Raw genomic sequence first — 17,632 nt, 5'->3', positions numbered from 1 at the left:
CTTTTAATTGAATAACTGAGCCCCCAATAAATAAGGGAAAACTCCCAAAAGCCAAAAATGAGGAGAAAACTGAAAGCCAGAGTGGTAATCTTGTGAAAGTTGTGGTTGCCCTGGCAAGGGAGTTTCAATTTTTAACAAACACAGAGACAGAAGATGTCTTAGGCCACGGGTCCCATCATAAAGCTCAGATTCTGTGCATCTTGGCACAGGGAAACGACAAGGAATCCTATCTGTCTCTGTCTAAGCTTTAGATGGAAGAAAAAATTCCTCTGAGAATTAAAGCACAGGCCTGGAACTCAAATAGGGTTGCAGTTTTAATTTATTCTACCTGAATGGCCTGGGAACATTAACTCTGCGGTTTTTTGGCAGAAGCAAAGGTAAAACTGCTTTGGAAGGATGCTCCCACAACACAGACCGTGAGAGATTTTCACAGATTTTTTTAAAGCCCCATGAAAAGGGATATCACAATAAAAAATACAAGAGTAAATTACCTACTGTTGATATGAACAGGGGGCAGGGAAATACTGGGTAGAAGAGGGCAGTCCCCAGTGAGGGCCACACCCTCAAGCCTGGACCCATGGCCCAAAGTGAGAACATGCATTCCTGTTTTCTTGTCCGAATGTTGTGTTTTCCAAAACCACCATGGCTCACCTTGCCCCCCATCCTGTACCCATAAAAACCCTAGGCCCCACTGGCAAAGTGGCAGAGTGGCAGAGAAGAAGAAAAGAGAAGAAGTAGCTGGACATCAGAGAGAAGCAACCTGACTTCAGAGGGAGGGCTTGACAGCGGAACCTCAGAGAAGAGTTTGCCCAAGGATGGCTGAGCTCCAGGGGAAGACCACCTTCCCATTCCATCCCCTTTTCAGCTCCCCAGCCCCCTGAGAGACACTTCCACTGCTCAGTAAAATCTTCCACATTCACCACTCTTCAATTCATTCATGCAACCTGATTTTTCCTGGACACTGGACAAGGGCCTAGGTGCAGGTGTAAGAGGCTGGCACACTGACCCTCCACTGAACTTTTTAACACTTAAGCTGTCCATGGATGGCAAAGATAAAAGAGCACACTGTAATACATTCCCTCTGGGGCTCCAGGGGTCATGGGCAACCCCTAGACGCTGCTGCAGGCCTGTGCAGAGTTCTGCTCAGGCCAGTTGCCCAGAAGCGCTCATCCTGGCCTCTGCACCTGCTCACCTCTGTGCTCCCCCCTCCCACAAGCGGTTGAGAGCTGCAGGCTGAGTAAATGAGCCAACGCCTTCACGAGTCCTGTGAAGGGGTAAAGGGAACTATCTCATTTCACTATGAGGGGGAGTCAGTGGACATAATCACTGGCAAGATTAGAATCCTGAGAATTATTAAACTGGGGAATAGATTTGAGAAAATTACCCAGTATTAAGAACAAAGAGAGATGAAAAATATGAGGCTAAAAGACATGGAGGACAGAATGAAAGATTCAACCTTTACCTAAGAGGACTTCCAGAAGAAAAATACAGAAAATGGGAGAAAGGCAATATTCAAGGAGATAATGGCTGAGAATTTTCATGTATTGATGGAAGACTTAAGAAGTACAAGTGCCAAGTAAAAAAAAAAATAAATAAATCTATATCTAAACATATTATAGTCAAATTGCAGAACACCAACAAATAAAGAGAAAAATCGTTAAAACTACCAGAGAGAAAAGACAGATTATCTACAAAGCAACAAAAAGACAGACAACAGACTTTTACATTACAACAGTATAGGCCAGAATGCAGGTAAATAATATCTTCAAAGTTCTGAGGGAAAATAACTGTCTGAGAGAAATTCCCTGTCTGAGGGAAAATAACTGTCAACCTAGATTTCTAAACCCAGTTAAATTAGTATTCAAGAATGAGGGCAATAAAAATATTTTCAGAAATTAAGTGAGAAAATAAAGAACTCCTTTTGCTGAGGGAAACACTAAAGTGTATACATTCAGAAAGGAAGCATTGATGTGGAAAAAGGATGGTGAACAAAGATACTGGTAAACACATGGGTAAATCTAGACAAGCATTGTCTGTTAAAAGCAATAATGATGATGAATAATCTGGTAATATACAAAGTGACAGAGGTATGGTTGGGTTAAAACTAAGTCCTTGAATTATTTTATGGGAGGGTAGCACTACTGAGAAACTTTAGACATTTATGTTAAAAAAACACAGAATATATAATTTTCAAACCAGTAAGAGGAAAAAATATTCAAAAATTGACAAATGGCAAGAAAGGAGGAAAAAGAAGAATAAAAGATAAATCTCATGATAAAATGATATAAATACATCCACATGTATCATTAATCACAATAAATGCAACTGGACTAAAACTTGTGAGTTTAGACAGAATCTTGGTTAAATTTTAAAACCCCAGATTTAGCTACATGCTGTTAATAAAAGTCTTATCTAAAACATGGAAAACATGGAAAGTGATAGAAAATAAAGTGTGCCTGACAAATACTAACCAAAATGATACAGCCATGTTAATGGTAAACAAAACATACATTAAAACAACAATTATTAGGGTTAAAGAGTTTCATAGCATATTGATAAAAGGAGTAATCCACTAGGAAGATATAACAATTCTAAATCTGTCTGTACCCAAAAATATAGCCTCAAAATATGTAAAACAAAAATGGGCAGGATTACAAGGAGAAACTGACAAATCTATAATCAGTGGTAAATTTTAATATACCTGTTAGTGTTGGCAGATAAAGCAGACCAAAAATTATCAGGAATGTAGAAGATTTGAACAACACAAAAAACTTGAATTGACATATGTAGAATTCAGTACCCGACAATTACACAATATTGTCTTTTCAAATACACAGATTATTTATCACATTCTTTTACCACAATGCAATACAATTAGAATTCAGGAAAAAAATATGATTTAAAAAGGAATACACTTGGAAATTAAAATAAAGTGGATTATAAAACCAGTGTGTGCAATATCATCCCATTTGGGAAAAAATAACATCAATGTTAGGCATCGAAAATAAAAGATTGGGAAGAGGCACCAAAATGATAACAGTGGTTTTTTATGGTTTGTTTGCTTACAGGTGATTTTAAATTTTGCTTCATTTTTAAAGAGCTTTTCTATTGTTCAAGTTTCCTGCTTGGAGCATGTCAGTGTCTTAGTCCGTTTTCAGTTGCTATGAGAGAATATCTGAGACTGGGTAATTTGCAATAAAGAGGTTTAATTGGCTCAAGATTCTGATGGCTTGGAAGTCCAAGAAGCATGGGCCCAGCATCTACTTGGCTTCTGGAGAGGGCCACATGCTGTTTCATCTCACAGTGGAAAGGTTGGAGGGCCAGCAGGCATGTGCAAAGAGAGAAGACATGAGCAATTTCATTCTATAACAATCCACTCTTGCATTGTAATACAATCCCATGAGAGTGAGCACTCACTCTTGCGAGACAACATTGATTTATTCATGAGGGATCTTCCCTCCATGACCCAAACACCTCCCACTAGGCCCCACCTCCCAACATTGCTGCATTGAGAACCAAGCCTTAGCATGTGTTTGGTGGGAACATACTATATTTAAACCATAGCAGTTAGTATGTATTTTTTCTAATTAGAAAGAAATGGATAATGAATTTTATTTAGGCTAACATATAGAATAATAACATAGCCTATTGCAATAGCCTTCTAACTTATCTCTTCTTTTCCATTCTTGCCTCCTAATACATTCTCTTCCCCCAAGCACTTAGAATAAATTCCAAATTCCCAACCTTAGCCTATGAGATTCCATATGACTTTGCTCCAGCCTACATTTCCAAACTTACCTCTAGGTGACCTCCCCCAGGTTTACCCTAGACTCACTGACTTTCATTTCCTGGAACTCCGCAAGCTGTACTCACCCTGGGTCTTCATATTTGCTACCCCTTGCACCCAGAAGCCTTACTGTTCTCCTTCCCCCAACACTCTCTTTACCTAAGTTCAGGTATTCTTTCTCTGTCAGCTGAAATCTTACATCCTTAAGATAACCTTTTCTGTTACCCCTCCCCAGACTAGGTTTGGTTCTCTGATATTCTCTAGGTACCTGTTCTGTTTCTTCATAGCAGCAATTATAATTTGAACATAGATATTTGTGTGTTTGTTCAGTTATTGTTTGTCTCCCTTGCTACACTGTCTGCTTCATGAGAGCAGGGACCACATCTGGTTTGCTGTTGCTATATGCCCAGCACCTAATACAGTGCTAAGCATGTGGGGAGTGCTTAGTGGATATTTGCTGAAAGAATGCGTAATTGAGTGAATGAATGAATAAGTGAATTATTGAATCCCCACAAATGCTACCGGAGATTATGGAACAAAAAAATGAGATAAAGGAGTTCATGAAGGAGATGTGTATGTAGCCTACACTATGCCACAATTGTGGCTTAACTTCCAGTTCTCCTGGTAATGGCTAAGATTCAGTAATAAACGCTGACAAGATAAGTTTCCCTTTGTATTCTCTTTTCTCCATTTGCTTTAGTGGACTATTCCTCTTTAAGGGAAGAAAGCACTGTGAATTAGCTTGAAAACAAAACAACAAAATAACTACTATAGTTGTTACTTCTGAAGCCAAGGACAGTGACCCAGGATGATTTCTAGATGGGTATAAGTCACTGGATCACATTTCATTGTTCTCAAAGCTGTTTCATTATATAATTGATATGATACCACATAACCAAAGCCCAATTCAAGTTGGCTTGGATATGTTCTATCTCTTCTTCTGGGAACAATCTGTACACATTTAGTCAACTTGGGTAAGAACAGTCTTTGTAATTAGGGCCAGGACATAGGAAAAAGATACATTTTCCACCAACTTTCTGTTTCTCTCTAGAGAAGAAAAAAATACTGATTACTGTGATGGATAATTTTAGGTGTCTACTTGACTGGATTAAGAAATGCCTAGAGGCCGGGCACGGTGGCTCACACCTGTAATCCCAGCAGTTTGGGAGGCCGAGGCAGGTGGATCACGAGGTCAAGAGATTGAGACCATCCTGGCCAACATGGTGAAACCCCGTCTCTAATAAAATACAAAAATTAGCTGGGTATGGTGGCACGTGCCTATAATCCCAGCTACTTGGGAGGCTGAGGCAGGAGAATCGCTTGAACCTGGGAGGCGGAGGTTGCAATGAGCTGAGATCGTGCCATTGCACTCCAGCCTGGAGACAGAGTGAAACTCCGTCTCAAAAAAAAGAAAAAAATGCCTAGAAACTTCGTAATTTTTGGGTATGTCTGTGAGGATGTTTCCAGAGGAGATTATTAGCATGTGAGTTTGAGTGGACTAGGTGGGGAAGATCTGCCCTCAATGTAGGTGGGTACCAACCAATTTGCTGGGGGTGCAGACAGAAGAAAAACAGAGAAAAGGCAAATGTGTTCATCCAAACTTGCTGCACCTGAGATACACTCTTCCTCTCCTGTCCTTGGACAACAACACCAGGCTCCCAGCCTTTGGACGTAAGCACCTCCCCTCCTCACCCCCATCCCCTCCAGTTCTCAGGCTTTCGACCTTGGACTGAGAGTTACACCACTGGCTTCCCTGGTTCTGAAGCTTGTGAATTTGAATTGAGCCACAGCCTGCATCCCAGGGTCTCCAGCTTGCAGACAGCTTGTCGTGGGACTTCTCAGGATCCATAACTGGGTAAGCCAATCCCCCTAATAAATTCCCTTCCATATATCTCTCTATATGTATCCTATTGATTCTGTCTTTCTGGAGACCCCTGACTAATACAGTTACTGCTTAGACTTGCCCCATAGCTTAAATTTGGGGCATCAACTTAAATTCTTAAAATATAGCCTTTTAAAAAGATGCTAAAAAAGCAAAGTATGATGCTCTTTAGGTCTTGTAACATCATGGACCTAAACTCACAGACGCTAGCTTTCTTTCAGTTAATCCCACCCTCAACTTTTGCCCCCATAGAAGAAAGTCGTGTTGGTAGCTTAAATGTCAAATTCTCTGTAAGAGCTTAGTGTTCTAACACAACCATTTTTTTCCCCAAATCTCAGTCTTTTCATTCTATTTCATCATTTCATCTAGTCACAAACTAGATGCTTGGTAGTTATACATATATAATTAACTCTAGAAAATATCTGCTAGAGTATTTATTCCCTTAATAGTTCATATAGAAGTGATGAACATCTTTTCATTGTTCATCTTTTCAAAATTTACTCCTTGGTAACTCCACAGTTCTACAATAATGTATGAAGCCAAGTCACACAAGCTTTATAATGTATTCATAAATAATTCCAAAATAAACATATGCAATACAGTATAGAAGAAGGAGGGGACATTGAGACAATTCCTAAAATAGATATGTCTATTTAAGAAGAAAGATAGGAAATGAGAGCAAACAGGATTTGTAAATGTGCCACACTTTTCTTTAAATTTATTTTGAAGTCAATGATTTCAACTGACTACATATAAATACAGTACCCCAAAAGGCAATGCTAATAATTATTAGTGCATATAAAAAATGTTTTTAACCTAACTATATCCAAGCATTAAAAGCACAACTGAAGAAGCCAAATAATACTGTACGCACAAAAGTGTTCCTTACTCAAGTAAATATGTTGATGGTATGGTACATCAAACTATTTATTACCTGCATATTCCAGAACAATAGTGAGAGCCTAAACAGAGAACACTGTAAATCATTTGCTCAAATCAATGAAAAAGCAACCAAATAAAATTCTCTGGTAATAATAATGACTAATTGCTATGCAACTGATTGTATCACAGTGTAAGTGTAAATAATTAGCATAAGTTTTTTAGACTACTGAAGTAAGTGGACCAACCATTTCATAATCATATTTCAATTATGTAATTGACCATGAAATATTCTAATTTTTTAACCTGTAAAGATTCTACTCAGCTGTCACTATAAAAATAGAAAAGTTTATTTATATAAGAAAACATATTTCCTTTTTTTGTTTGTTTTTTGAGACAGAGTAGCTGAGATTACAGGCACCTGCCACCACGCCCGGCTAATTTTCGTATTTTTAGTAGAGATGGGGTTTCGCCATGTTGACCAGGCTGGTCTCAAACTCCTGACCTCAAGTGATCCGCCTGCCTCGGCCTCCCAAAGTGTTGGGATTACAGGCGTGAGCCACTGCGCCCAGCCAAGGAAACATATTTCCTAACAGAGTAATAGAAATTACTGTAAATGGTCACAATATCACTAGAATTGAATTTTGTCCCTTTCAAAAATATGTCAGAATAATAAAGAGAATATAGAAAACAATCTTTTTTTCAAAGTTTTTTAATTGTTACCAATGCCATTTTACTACTTTTTATCTTTTTCATGCAGTTTCAGAAGAAATTAGCAATATCTAACTCTCTTTTCATAGTCATAGTGATTTCAAGAGTTTCAGTCTCTGGGATATAGAATGCTTTGGCACTGGCACATTCCACCAGCTCAGGAAGAGTTATCAACAGCTTCCTAAAAAAGCAACAACAAAATAAAACTTTAGCTTCCTAAAATGATGTATCACTTTCAATAAGACAATTGCAAACAACATACGCCACTAGAATGTTAGAAACCAACTCCCCCCCCCAATATTTAGATAGTGTAAATATTGGATCGAAAATATGCCTAAATAACGCAAACAGTATACCAGTTTTTTTGGACTTAAAAATCCAAGCAGTTGTTTTGGCGCCCCTATTTTTCTCCGAATTGACCTCATTTTACATAGTCTCAGGCTATGTTTACAGGCATAGAAATAGAACTATGCAACTTTTAAGTTTGCTGGACAGATCTGTTGCCACTCATACTTATTTATAGATGCAATGTGGCCGACGGATACAAATTTGAAAATTGGAATGGCTCTATAACACTTCTGCTAACATAGATTTAAGCAGAGTCTCTACCACAGGTGTAGTTTTTGAAACTGAGGCTGGGAATGATTTCAATACCAAATCAATGAAAGTGCTTCTCTCTCCTTGCTTCTGATTCTTTCTACTACACATTGACAAAAATTCCCTGTGATAGATTGCTAGTTTTATTTTGTGGTTTATAGTTCAGTTGCTGGATAGTTTTATGCTTTAGATGCAATGCTGGGATGAGACATCCATAATTCTGCCGTATTGGCATGAATCTAAATTATGCATGGGGTCAGCACATGCTGGTTTTGGAAGAAAATTAAATGCATGAAACACTTGTTACCTTGCATTTTCAGTAGAGAAGGTCTGAGTATCTCTATAAAAGGTGGACAGGATGCTCTTTTAGAAGGTATAATATCCAAATAAGTAAAGGAATATGGTATTTTTAGGGGCACTTATTGGGTTCTTGAATTGAGAACTAGTATGTATTTGAAAACAAAACCCTTGAAAATCAATTCCTTCTTTATTCCTTTGCAAAAACCTGAGTTCAGAAGACTGGGTTCATTAAAAGTATTTATTACACATTTATGGAACCTGAAGGATAAATTTTCTGTGACTCTTGTTCCTTTCCATGTGGGGTAGGAAAAACACTTAACCTGAATACGTTGCCATTAAGTGGCAATGCATTTTAATGTAGACTGTAATATTTGACATCTCAGGAATAAAAAAGTGAGTGCAAAAACCGTTTAGAGTCCATCCTTTAAAGCTGTTTACAATATAGGTTGTGCTAGACTTAGATTTCCTTTATACTTTATTCTATAAATGATAATATATTCACTTTTAAAAGAAAGCAAAGCTTAGTATGGTAGCTTCATTGCACTAAAAGACAACTATAAATCAGCTGAAGAAGGAGTTCCAATGATAATGTGCACTTCTCTGTCCAGAGAGAAATAAATTCAAAAGAGACAGTTAGTGACCATTGGAATGATCCATCTACGCCTGCATTTCTGTGTAGTTCTGAGTAGTATGGCTTCACATAATAAAATGTTGAACAGTAGAACTGTACAACTGATTTAGGCTCTTAGGAGAAGGGAAATATTTTCATCGTCTGTTTTGCTGTCTTATTATCTGTACTGAGATTTATATTTAAACAAAATAAAAATTCTCCAAATACTTATCCATGTACAATTCATGGGAGGACATTAATGTATCTTATCTCGGTGCTCCCTTAGTGTCTAGTGGAAGACTTTATAAATGTTCAGTGAATAAATAAATGAATGAGTGAGTAAATAAATGAAGCAAGTATTCAGGTCACCACAAAATAACATTTGAATAATTACCATAGATTAGTACTATAAGATATGAACAAACATTTAAACCCAATACCTCTACTTTTACATTGACAATGTATTTGCATTTTCAGAAGTTACAGTCTAGGCAGTGATCAAAGGTTCATCCAGTGTTAATTTTCATTAGAAATTAAATGCAAACAATAATACATGAATGTAAATACAAAAAAAATCTCTACAGTGAACTCAAGTTTAGAGACTTACATGCTTATATTTATATTAGAGAGTTTAAGTTGATGTTGTTCACAAGAGATTTAAGCAAAGGACATCCTGGTTCCCAGCATATTCGCATAATGAAATTTTTATCTTATATAATTAACAAAATTATTTGACTTACATATCTGGGTTAAAAACCTTTTTAAGGTTTACTGAAGGAGACATAACTATTTTCAAAGAAAGTGCAGAAATAGCTACTGAGCTGCAACTCAACTATTTCATTTAGAAAACTTCTTTTTTAGGTATCAGTCTTTGAAAATCAGTCAATTCTCAATCTGAACTAAAGGAGCACAGCAAATGTGTTAGTAATCTAAAGCAGCACTCAACCAAAAATTAGCTTACATTTGCCTTTAGAATGTGTTGTTATTATCACATTCAAGGTATTCATTTATGAAATTCTTAGAATTCACTTAGAAAAATAATGAAATCTCATATGAAGACTTAAGAGATCCTGGTAAATTATCCAATTTTATCCGTCTTTCCTCCTCTCCATTTACTCCATGTTGGGTATCTACATGCCAAAACAACCAATTGAAAAAAGTGAAGAATTTGGTAAACTGCTTTATTTATTTTGGTAAATACCTGGGTTTTATTGATAATTCGAATGCAATTGACTATTGTTTGACAGAAACCACTGATCAATTCAGTTAAAATAAATTCGCTTGTTTCTACCTTATAGATACAAGAACAGAATGCCCTCTCAAATCTTTCTCAGATTGGATAAACATAGCGTTATATGATGTCAAAGTTAGAAACTAAAGAAAGTAGGTGTGAATATCAATAAACTCAAAAACAAGACACATTCCTGATAATGCAATTTCAGAGAAAAGCATGGATCTAAAGGATTCTCAAGTATTTAGGAAACATGATAAAAATCTTAATTATATCTTCTGTCTTCTATCTTAGTTAAGCAGGTTTTCTTAAGAGATGGTACCTCTCTGCACTGCGCATTTAATATATAAGTACATTATGATCTAAAGGACCTAGTGTGTAGCCCATGTTCTATGTGGAAAAGTACTTTTAAACCAAAATGTATCCTCACAGAACAAACATCTCATGTTATAAAAATTGTATTCAGTATTTCTGCTGTCTCCATCAATCTTTAGGTAGCTGCTATGGCTGTGCCGTCATTACAGATATCCATCAGAATCCACTAAATGAAAGTCTCACAGACAGTGAGAACTGCTAGGGAAACGGAAATTAACTCCATGGTGTGTACACATGTGTGTGCTTTTAACAAGCTTGCAAATATCATGGACGATTGTTCATTTAACCAATTTTCCTTGTAAAGGTTATGTGGAAGAGTAAATTCGTATATAAAATGCAACAAAAAGGGTAAAATACTCCTTGAAGCAAACAGCAGAAATAGTGAATATAATTTTTATAACATGAGATGATTGTTCTGTGAGGATACATTTTTGAAATGATGTAAATAATGAGAAAACATTTGATATATATTTATCTTAAAACATTTGATATATATTTTGGGTTAAATGCATTTACTATAGAAGCCAAGATTAAGCTACATATGCATATTGGGTTGTTTACACATAGGAATCTTTTGTATGAGGGATCTCCTTGTCATTTTCTTGAAGTCCTAAGCTCAACAAAGGAGAATTATAGGTACTGATAATGGAAGGAAGAAAATGTGCCAGCAACTGCCGGCCTCCCAAATCCAGTTTGAAATGTTCATGAGTTACAGAGTTAGGACCACTGCAATGAACCGGTATGTGCTCACTGCTCTATATCCAGATAAGATGTGCACAAAGCAGTGAGGTATTTAGATAGTAATTGATGGCAAGACCTTTTTGTTGATTTAAATGAAAACAATCAAATTTAACCTTACAGCCCCACAAAATGACAAAGTGTAAAGATATTGCTTCCCTTATGTAATCAATGTACAAAAACCACATATAAGACTTACAACTTTATGTCATTTTCACTTCTAGTTATTTTTTCTGATAGATAAACTGCATCTGGGTGTCAAGAATTGTGTTTTGATAGCATTAACCCACTCCAAATGCACGGATGCAAAGTAGAAAAAAGCCCAAGTATTTCCAAACATATTTATGTTTACATTAATGTAGATCAAACATCTGAATGATTAACAAAATTTTCCACTTTTCTTCAGACTTTTAGGGGTGATACAAAATAACTGTACATTAAAAAAAATTGACTGAAGACTCATTAATATCATAATACACTATTCCAGTTCTAAGTTTTACTCACTTCTGAGGAGTACGAAGGTCAAGGATTGTTTCCTGGATATCAATTTGAATATCAGAAGGGCTTGTATTTGGCAATTTAATTTTAGCCTGAAAGAGAAAATGAGAAGAAAAATACTGATATCTTGGAGAGCAATTAGTTTGAAGAATATAAGAATATATGGGGAAAAGAGACTAATATTTATTGTCAACTATGTGCCAGGCTATGCCCTATCTTTATGTCAGTCTTGAGCAGCAGAGATTATTATCCCTATTTTACAGATGGAGAAACTACAACAGAGAAATTTAGTGAGTGGCCCAAGGGCAACCTCCTGTAATCTGACTAAGGTTTCTGGCTCCAAAGCTATACAGAAACACTTTGGTTACTTGACTGTAACCTTCATTTTCTGAAGGTACATAGCAGTACACCTGTTAGAGTTGGGGACCTTCAACTGCCTTTATATCAGTTGGCAATTTGTATAAAAAAAGTTTAGTTCTCATGTTGGGTATGAGTTGGTGATGCCATCTTATAGTCTTCTGGCAAAAATTTCCATACCACATTTTCTAGGGAGGTGTGGGAGTTCAGGTGTTATGTTATCAAAACAAAAGAGAAATAACAATATGACTCCCACCTCCCCAAAAGGACAACTTATTGGTTTAGTAAGATTTCACTTTAAATGTTTCATCTCAATTACCACATGGCCCAGCAATTCCACTCCTGGGTATATACCCAAGAGCACTGAAAACAGGTTTTCAAACAAAAACATGTACATAATGTTTTTGCTTATAGGAGCCCTATTCATAACAGTCAAAAGGTGTAAGCAACCCAAATGTGCATCAACTGATGAACGGAAAAAACAAAATGTGTTGTATCCATACAATGGAATATTATTCAGCCACAAAAAGGAATAAAGTACTGTTATATGGATGAATCCTAAAAACATTATGCTAAGTGAAAGAAACCAGGGACAAAATGTCACATATTATAGGATTCTATTTATATGAAATGTCCACAATAGGCAAATCTTTGTTTTGTTTTGTTTTGTTTTGTGGGAGACACAGTCCTGCTCTGTTGCCCAGGCTGGAGTACCGTGGGGCAATCTCAGTTCACTGCAACCTCTGCCTCCCAGGTTCAAGCAATTCTCCTGCCTCAGCCTCCAGAGTAGCTGGGACTATAGGTGCATACCACCACGCCCGGCTAATTTTTTGTATTTTTAGCAGACGGGGTTTCCCCATGTTAGCCAGGATGGTATCGATCTCCTGACCTTGAGATCTGCCCGCCTCAGCCTCCCAAAGTGCTGGAATTACAGGCGTAAGCCACCGCGCCCGGCCCACAATAGGCAAATCTATACAAACAGAAAAGAGATTGGTGGTTGCTAGGGGCTGGGGAAATGGAGAAGAGGGAAGTAACTGCTTAATGGGTATGGCGTTTCCTTTAGCACTGACGAAAATGTTCTGGAATTAGATACTGGTAGTGGTTGCACAACATCGTGAATATACTAAATGTCACTAATGGTAAATTTTATACTATGTGTATTTTTACCGCAACACAAAGTCTCTTACTCTCTACATGCTTTATGTTTCTGATGGAAGTTGATGTCTATATATAGGATAGCATGGCATACGGTTTCCATAAACAAAGAAATGAAGAAAATGCAGCCTAAGTTTCAGGTAAATTATGAAGCTTTCTGTAAAATGAGATAGAAGACTTGAAATATTGGACATCTGGTGAATTCATGGCTCTAATGGCCAGAGGGAAAGCAGTAAGTTATGAGGAAAATACATATCAAATAAATAATGCAACAAATTGAGATTTCTTGTAAGAAGCTTAAAGTAGGCAGTTGTGTTTTTGCAATATAATGTGTTTGGAGCAATACATGCTTGTGAGTTATATTTTACTTTATTAAATCTGTATATAAACAAAGATTTGTAAATAGAGCTCTACAGGTGCTACTATCTAAATACTATGGTTAACATTTTCATTCAACAAAAAATTGCCTCCTAATTTGTACTTTGAAAATTTGGATCTTCATAATCAGAGATGCTACAAGTGAGAGACGTATGGTTCTCAGGGGGTAGTTACAGGTGCTCTGCCTCAAAGTAAACAGGCATTCTATTCGACAAAGAAAGTCCCACCCATTTTTACTCTAATACTCAGATCTGATAGTCAAATTGAGATCTTTAACGTCACATGTTAACTCATGTCACCTCAAAGAAGAGATACAAATATTTGTTTCTTTAGTCTGAAATGTTTAGAATTTTCATGAAAAAATATTATTTTTCCAGGGTTAACATGCCAATTGAGAAAGGCAAAAATAGATAAAATTTCTGGGTAGAACTTTAAAGTGGTTCTTAAAATCATTTGCTGTTCTAGTGAAGGGCAATTCAGAAACAACTCACTAATTTTTCTTCTTAAGGAAATTAAAATTATATACTACAGTGGTTTCAGAGAAGAGACAAGAGAAGGGACAAATTAGGTGGAATCGCACACATTAATATCTTGCAAGAAAGAAGACTCAATGAGGAATCTTAACAGAAAAACAACTCCTGACACATGCATGAGATTTTTCCAGCAATACTTTAAAACAAATACCTGGAATACAGACATGGATATTAATTGACCTCTAACTGATTGCGTTCAAGACCTAACTTGTTAAACATTAGTAAATATAGGGTGATGTCATTGACCAAACAATTTAAAGGGATTGATGTTCCTTTCTTTACATAGGGTGCAAATTGAATTTGTTTTAAAGAATAAGTTATTTTAATAGGTAAACTAAGTAAAACTTTAAAAATTCATTGGGAAACTTTTAACCTGAGAACTCAACCTTTGGAATCAAACTTAGATTTAAATTCTGGTTCTGTTACTTTTAAAAAATTAATTATTTATTTTTGAGACAGGCTCTCACTCTGTCACCCAAGCTAGAGTGCAGTGGTGTGATCATGGATCACTGCAGCCTCGACCTCCTGGGCTCAAGCAATTCTCCCGACTCAGCGTCCTGAGTGTCTGGAACCACAGGTGTGCACCACCACACCTGGATAATTTATTTTTATTTTTATTTTTGTAGAGATGGGGTCTTGCTATATTGCTCGGGCTGGTCTCAAATTCCCGGGCTCAAGCGATCCTCCCATCTTGGCCTCCCAAAGTGCTGGGATTACAAGTGTAAGCCACCATGCCCAGCCACTTATTATTTATTGTTTACTGGTCATCTATTATTGCATAGCAAATTATACCTCTCCCCCAATTTATAACTCAAAACAACAATGTGCACGAAAATGCACATTTTTTCGTGCATGAGGAATTTGGGAATGGCTTAGCTAGATGGTTCTGGCTTAGGCTCTATTATGAGACTGTAGTCAAGATGTTGGCTGTGGTTGTAGACATCTGAAGGTTTGACTAGGGCTAGGGGATCTGTGTCTAAGATAGTTCACTCACATGGCTGTTTGTAAGGGGCCTAAGCTCTTCACCACATGGACTTCTCCATAGTGTTGCTTGAGTGTCCTTAGGATACAACAGCTGTATTCTCCCCAGAGTAAAGGATCCAAAAGATGAAGGCAGAAGCAATGCCTTTTTTAGAATGTAGCCTCATAGATTACACTTTTTCATTAAAAAAAATCTTACTAGTTATACAGGTCAGCCCTACTCAATATGGGAGGGGGCTACACAAAGAGAAGAATATCTGGAGGTGAGAATTATTGGGTGCCATGCTGGAAGCTGGTTACCCCAGTATCCATCACTAACTTTATTTCAAATATTTGCCTTCTGTCCTTATAAATAAAAACTAACAGGAAAAAAGCCCATAATTTAAGGTTTGTGAGATCCCTTCTTCCCACTTTCAGCTTCTCTTCAGGCAAGTAGTAAAAACTACTCAGTCTCTCTCTGGGAATTTACTTCGAGGCTTCCCTCAAGAGAGGTAAAGGAAGGTTAAAGTGCTTGCAAATCGTTTTCCTCAGCCTTCATTTATTGTCCTCTATGTGCTGTAAGAGAGCTGACTTACTAGGGGAGTGATTATTGAGTGATTATTATTGTGAGTTTCAAATCTCTTCTTTCCTGTCGTGTTCTTATGAGAGATGTATATGACAAGATGGTTCCCGAAAGGTCATATTCCTATAATTTCTAAGTGATTAACAGGCTTCTCAGCTCCTCAGATAAATGTCTACGATTATATTGTAAGATGTTTGAAAATTGACAAGAGAAGCCAAATAGCAGGTGTTCCATGGAGGTCATCCATTCTAGGTTTCCTCTTGAACTGTCACTCCATCACCATGATGAGAATAAGAAGTAAAAAATATCTTATATGTAACTTGACCAGCACTATTTACTGATATTTCAGTGAAGCTGCTTCACTGAAGGGTTTGGACTGACACTTTGGAAGATATTCTAAATTAATTTATTTATGGGTTCTAGATATTATAAGAATATTTCCATTTGACAGAAATACAGCAACCACTCCTTGCACATTTGATTCTTAGGAAAGAAGGCTATTTGAGTTCCCATTTGAAACTTAACAATATTAGGAAATTTTGATTAACAGAAAAAGTTTGGGTAGATTTCATTCTGAATTGCTTGAACTGTTTAATTTCCCATTGTTTAACTACAGAAATATGTATGAGATATTTTTTTCCACTGCAGCCATACTATTTTATAAAAACTCTCATGAAGAACGATAATCTATAGGAAAATTTTAAAAAATTAAAGGCATTAGATCTCTGCTTTGAAATTACAAAAATATTTACCTCTGAAGTATAAAAATATAGAGGTATGTATTGTACAAAACTAGGGCAAAGGCCCAATAGGTCATGTTTTTTTTTATTTTTATTTTTATTTTTATTTTTATTTTTATTTATTTATTTTTATTTTTTATTATTATTACTATTATTATTATTATACTTTAGGCTCTATGGAAGAATAGGTCATGTTTTTAAATTGATGGATAAATTTCAATAATGCTACCATTTTTAAACAGTCCAGTACTATATTGCCACACCTGTCTTTTTAAAAATGCTTCATAGATGCATACCTCGTCTCCATCACAGGAGTCAAGAGTAAGCTCAACTCATTCTGTAGTAAGAACGTTGATCTACAGGCATCCATATCTCCACTGGCACTCACCCTCTCCCCCAAAATAATCATAGCCTCACCACCACTACTTGTCTTGAGACCACCAGAACTAAATTCATTATACTTTTAACTCTATTTGTCAATAACCATAAGAAGTCTCAGACCCCCAAATCATTCCTTATCACATAACTACCATATGGATCTTCATATCTCCTATTATGTCTCCATTTTCTGTCCCTCATCAAATCCTGAGCCTTTTCCATTAGGTCCTCTGGAATACATAGTACATCATCCCTTATCTCTTAAGCCTCTTTGAATATTCTCAGCTTCTTAATCTAACTGAAATCTGGATCTCCCCGATTACACTGCTTCCCCTATAGTCTTCTCAGTTGGCGCCAGTTTTTTTTCCCTCCTATTTCCTTTATAACACTGGGCCTGTCCCTTTCTTCCAGTTAAAAAAAAAATCTCATGTCCTCCATTATGCTAAGTGAAAAATGCAGACACAGAAAGAAAAATACTGCATGATCTCTCTTAAATGTGGAACCTAAAAAATATCCAATATATAGAAATAGAGAGAAGAATGGTGGTTACTAGAGGTGGGGTGGGAGATGAAGAGATGCAGGTCAAAGGATACAAACTTGGGTTATTTAGCATGAATAAATCTAGAGCTCTGAGGTACAGCCTGAGGACTATAGTTAATATTATACCAAGTAGTGGAAATCTTCTAAGAGTAGATTTTAGGTGCTCTTATCCCCCACATACACAAAAGATACTACCTGAGATGATAAATATATTAATTAGCTTGACTGTAGTAATCACTTTACTGAGAATATGTATATTAAAACATCATGTTGTACACCTAAAACATATACAATGTAAAAACTCATGTTCTTATGCGATACCACCTATTACCCATCTTGTTGGAATCGTTTACTAGTTCCTGGGACACTTCCCCTGATTTCTCTAAGAATAGTTACTTGT

General features: G+C 36.5%; 2 protein-coding genes across 5 annotated transcripts in view; one reads left to right on the top strand and one right to left on the bottom strand.

Moving 5' to 3' along the window:
- Positions 1 to 17,632, top strand: part of NUP62CL (nucleoporin 62 C-terminal like) — a 145,888-nt gene that overhangs the window by 22,946 nt on the left and 105,310 nt on the right. Inside the window, exon 1 of one of the 3 annotated variants that reach the window (XM_054471552.2) lies at positions 4,863 to 5,642. The exons of 1 other annotated variant lie outside the window; for it this stretch is intronic. The gene's annotated coding sequence lies outside the window, so the exon portion shown is untranslated. Of the gene's footprint in view, positions 1 to 4,862; positions 5,643 to 17,632 lie in introns of those variants that run through there. One more of the 3 variants, XM_054471555.2, reaches the window with a different exon arrangement.
- The window catches only part of DNAAF6 (dynein axonemal assembly factor 6), a 36,781-nt gene continuing 26,400 nt past the window's right edge, over positions 7,252 to 17,632 (bottom strand). For both annotated transcript variants that reach the window (XM_054471550.1, XM_054471549.1), the window contains exons 6-7: positions 11,615 to 11,700; positions 7,252 to 7,440 (exon numbers count right to left, since the gene is read on the bottom strand). In XM_054471550.1, the coding sequence (XP_054327525.1) occupies positions 7,311 to 7,440; positions 11,615 to 11,700 (216 nt within the window). In that variant the 3' untranslated portion in view covers positions 7,252 to 7,310. The remainder of the gene's footprint in view (positions 7,441 to 11,614; positions 11,701 to 17,632) is intronic.

This window comes from Pongo pygmaeus, chromosome X (genome assembly GCF_028885625.2).
Source record: "Pongo pygmaeus isolate AG05252 chromosome X, NHGRI_mPonPyg2-v2.0_pri, whole genome shotgun sequence".
Classification (NCBI taxonomy): domain Eukaryota; kingdom Metazoa; phylum Chordata; class Mammalia; order Primates; family Hominidae; genus Pongo; species Pongo pygmaeus.
This window is presented reverse-complemented; position numbering and strand designations above follow the sequence as displayed.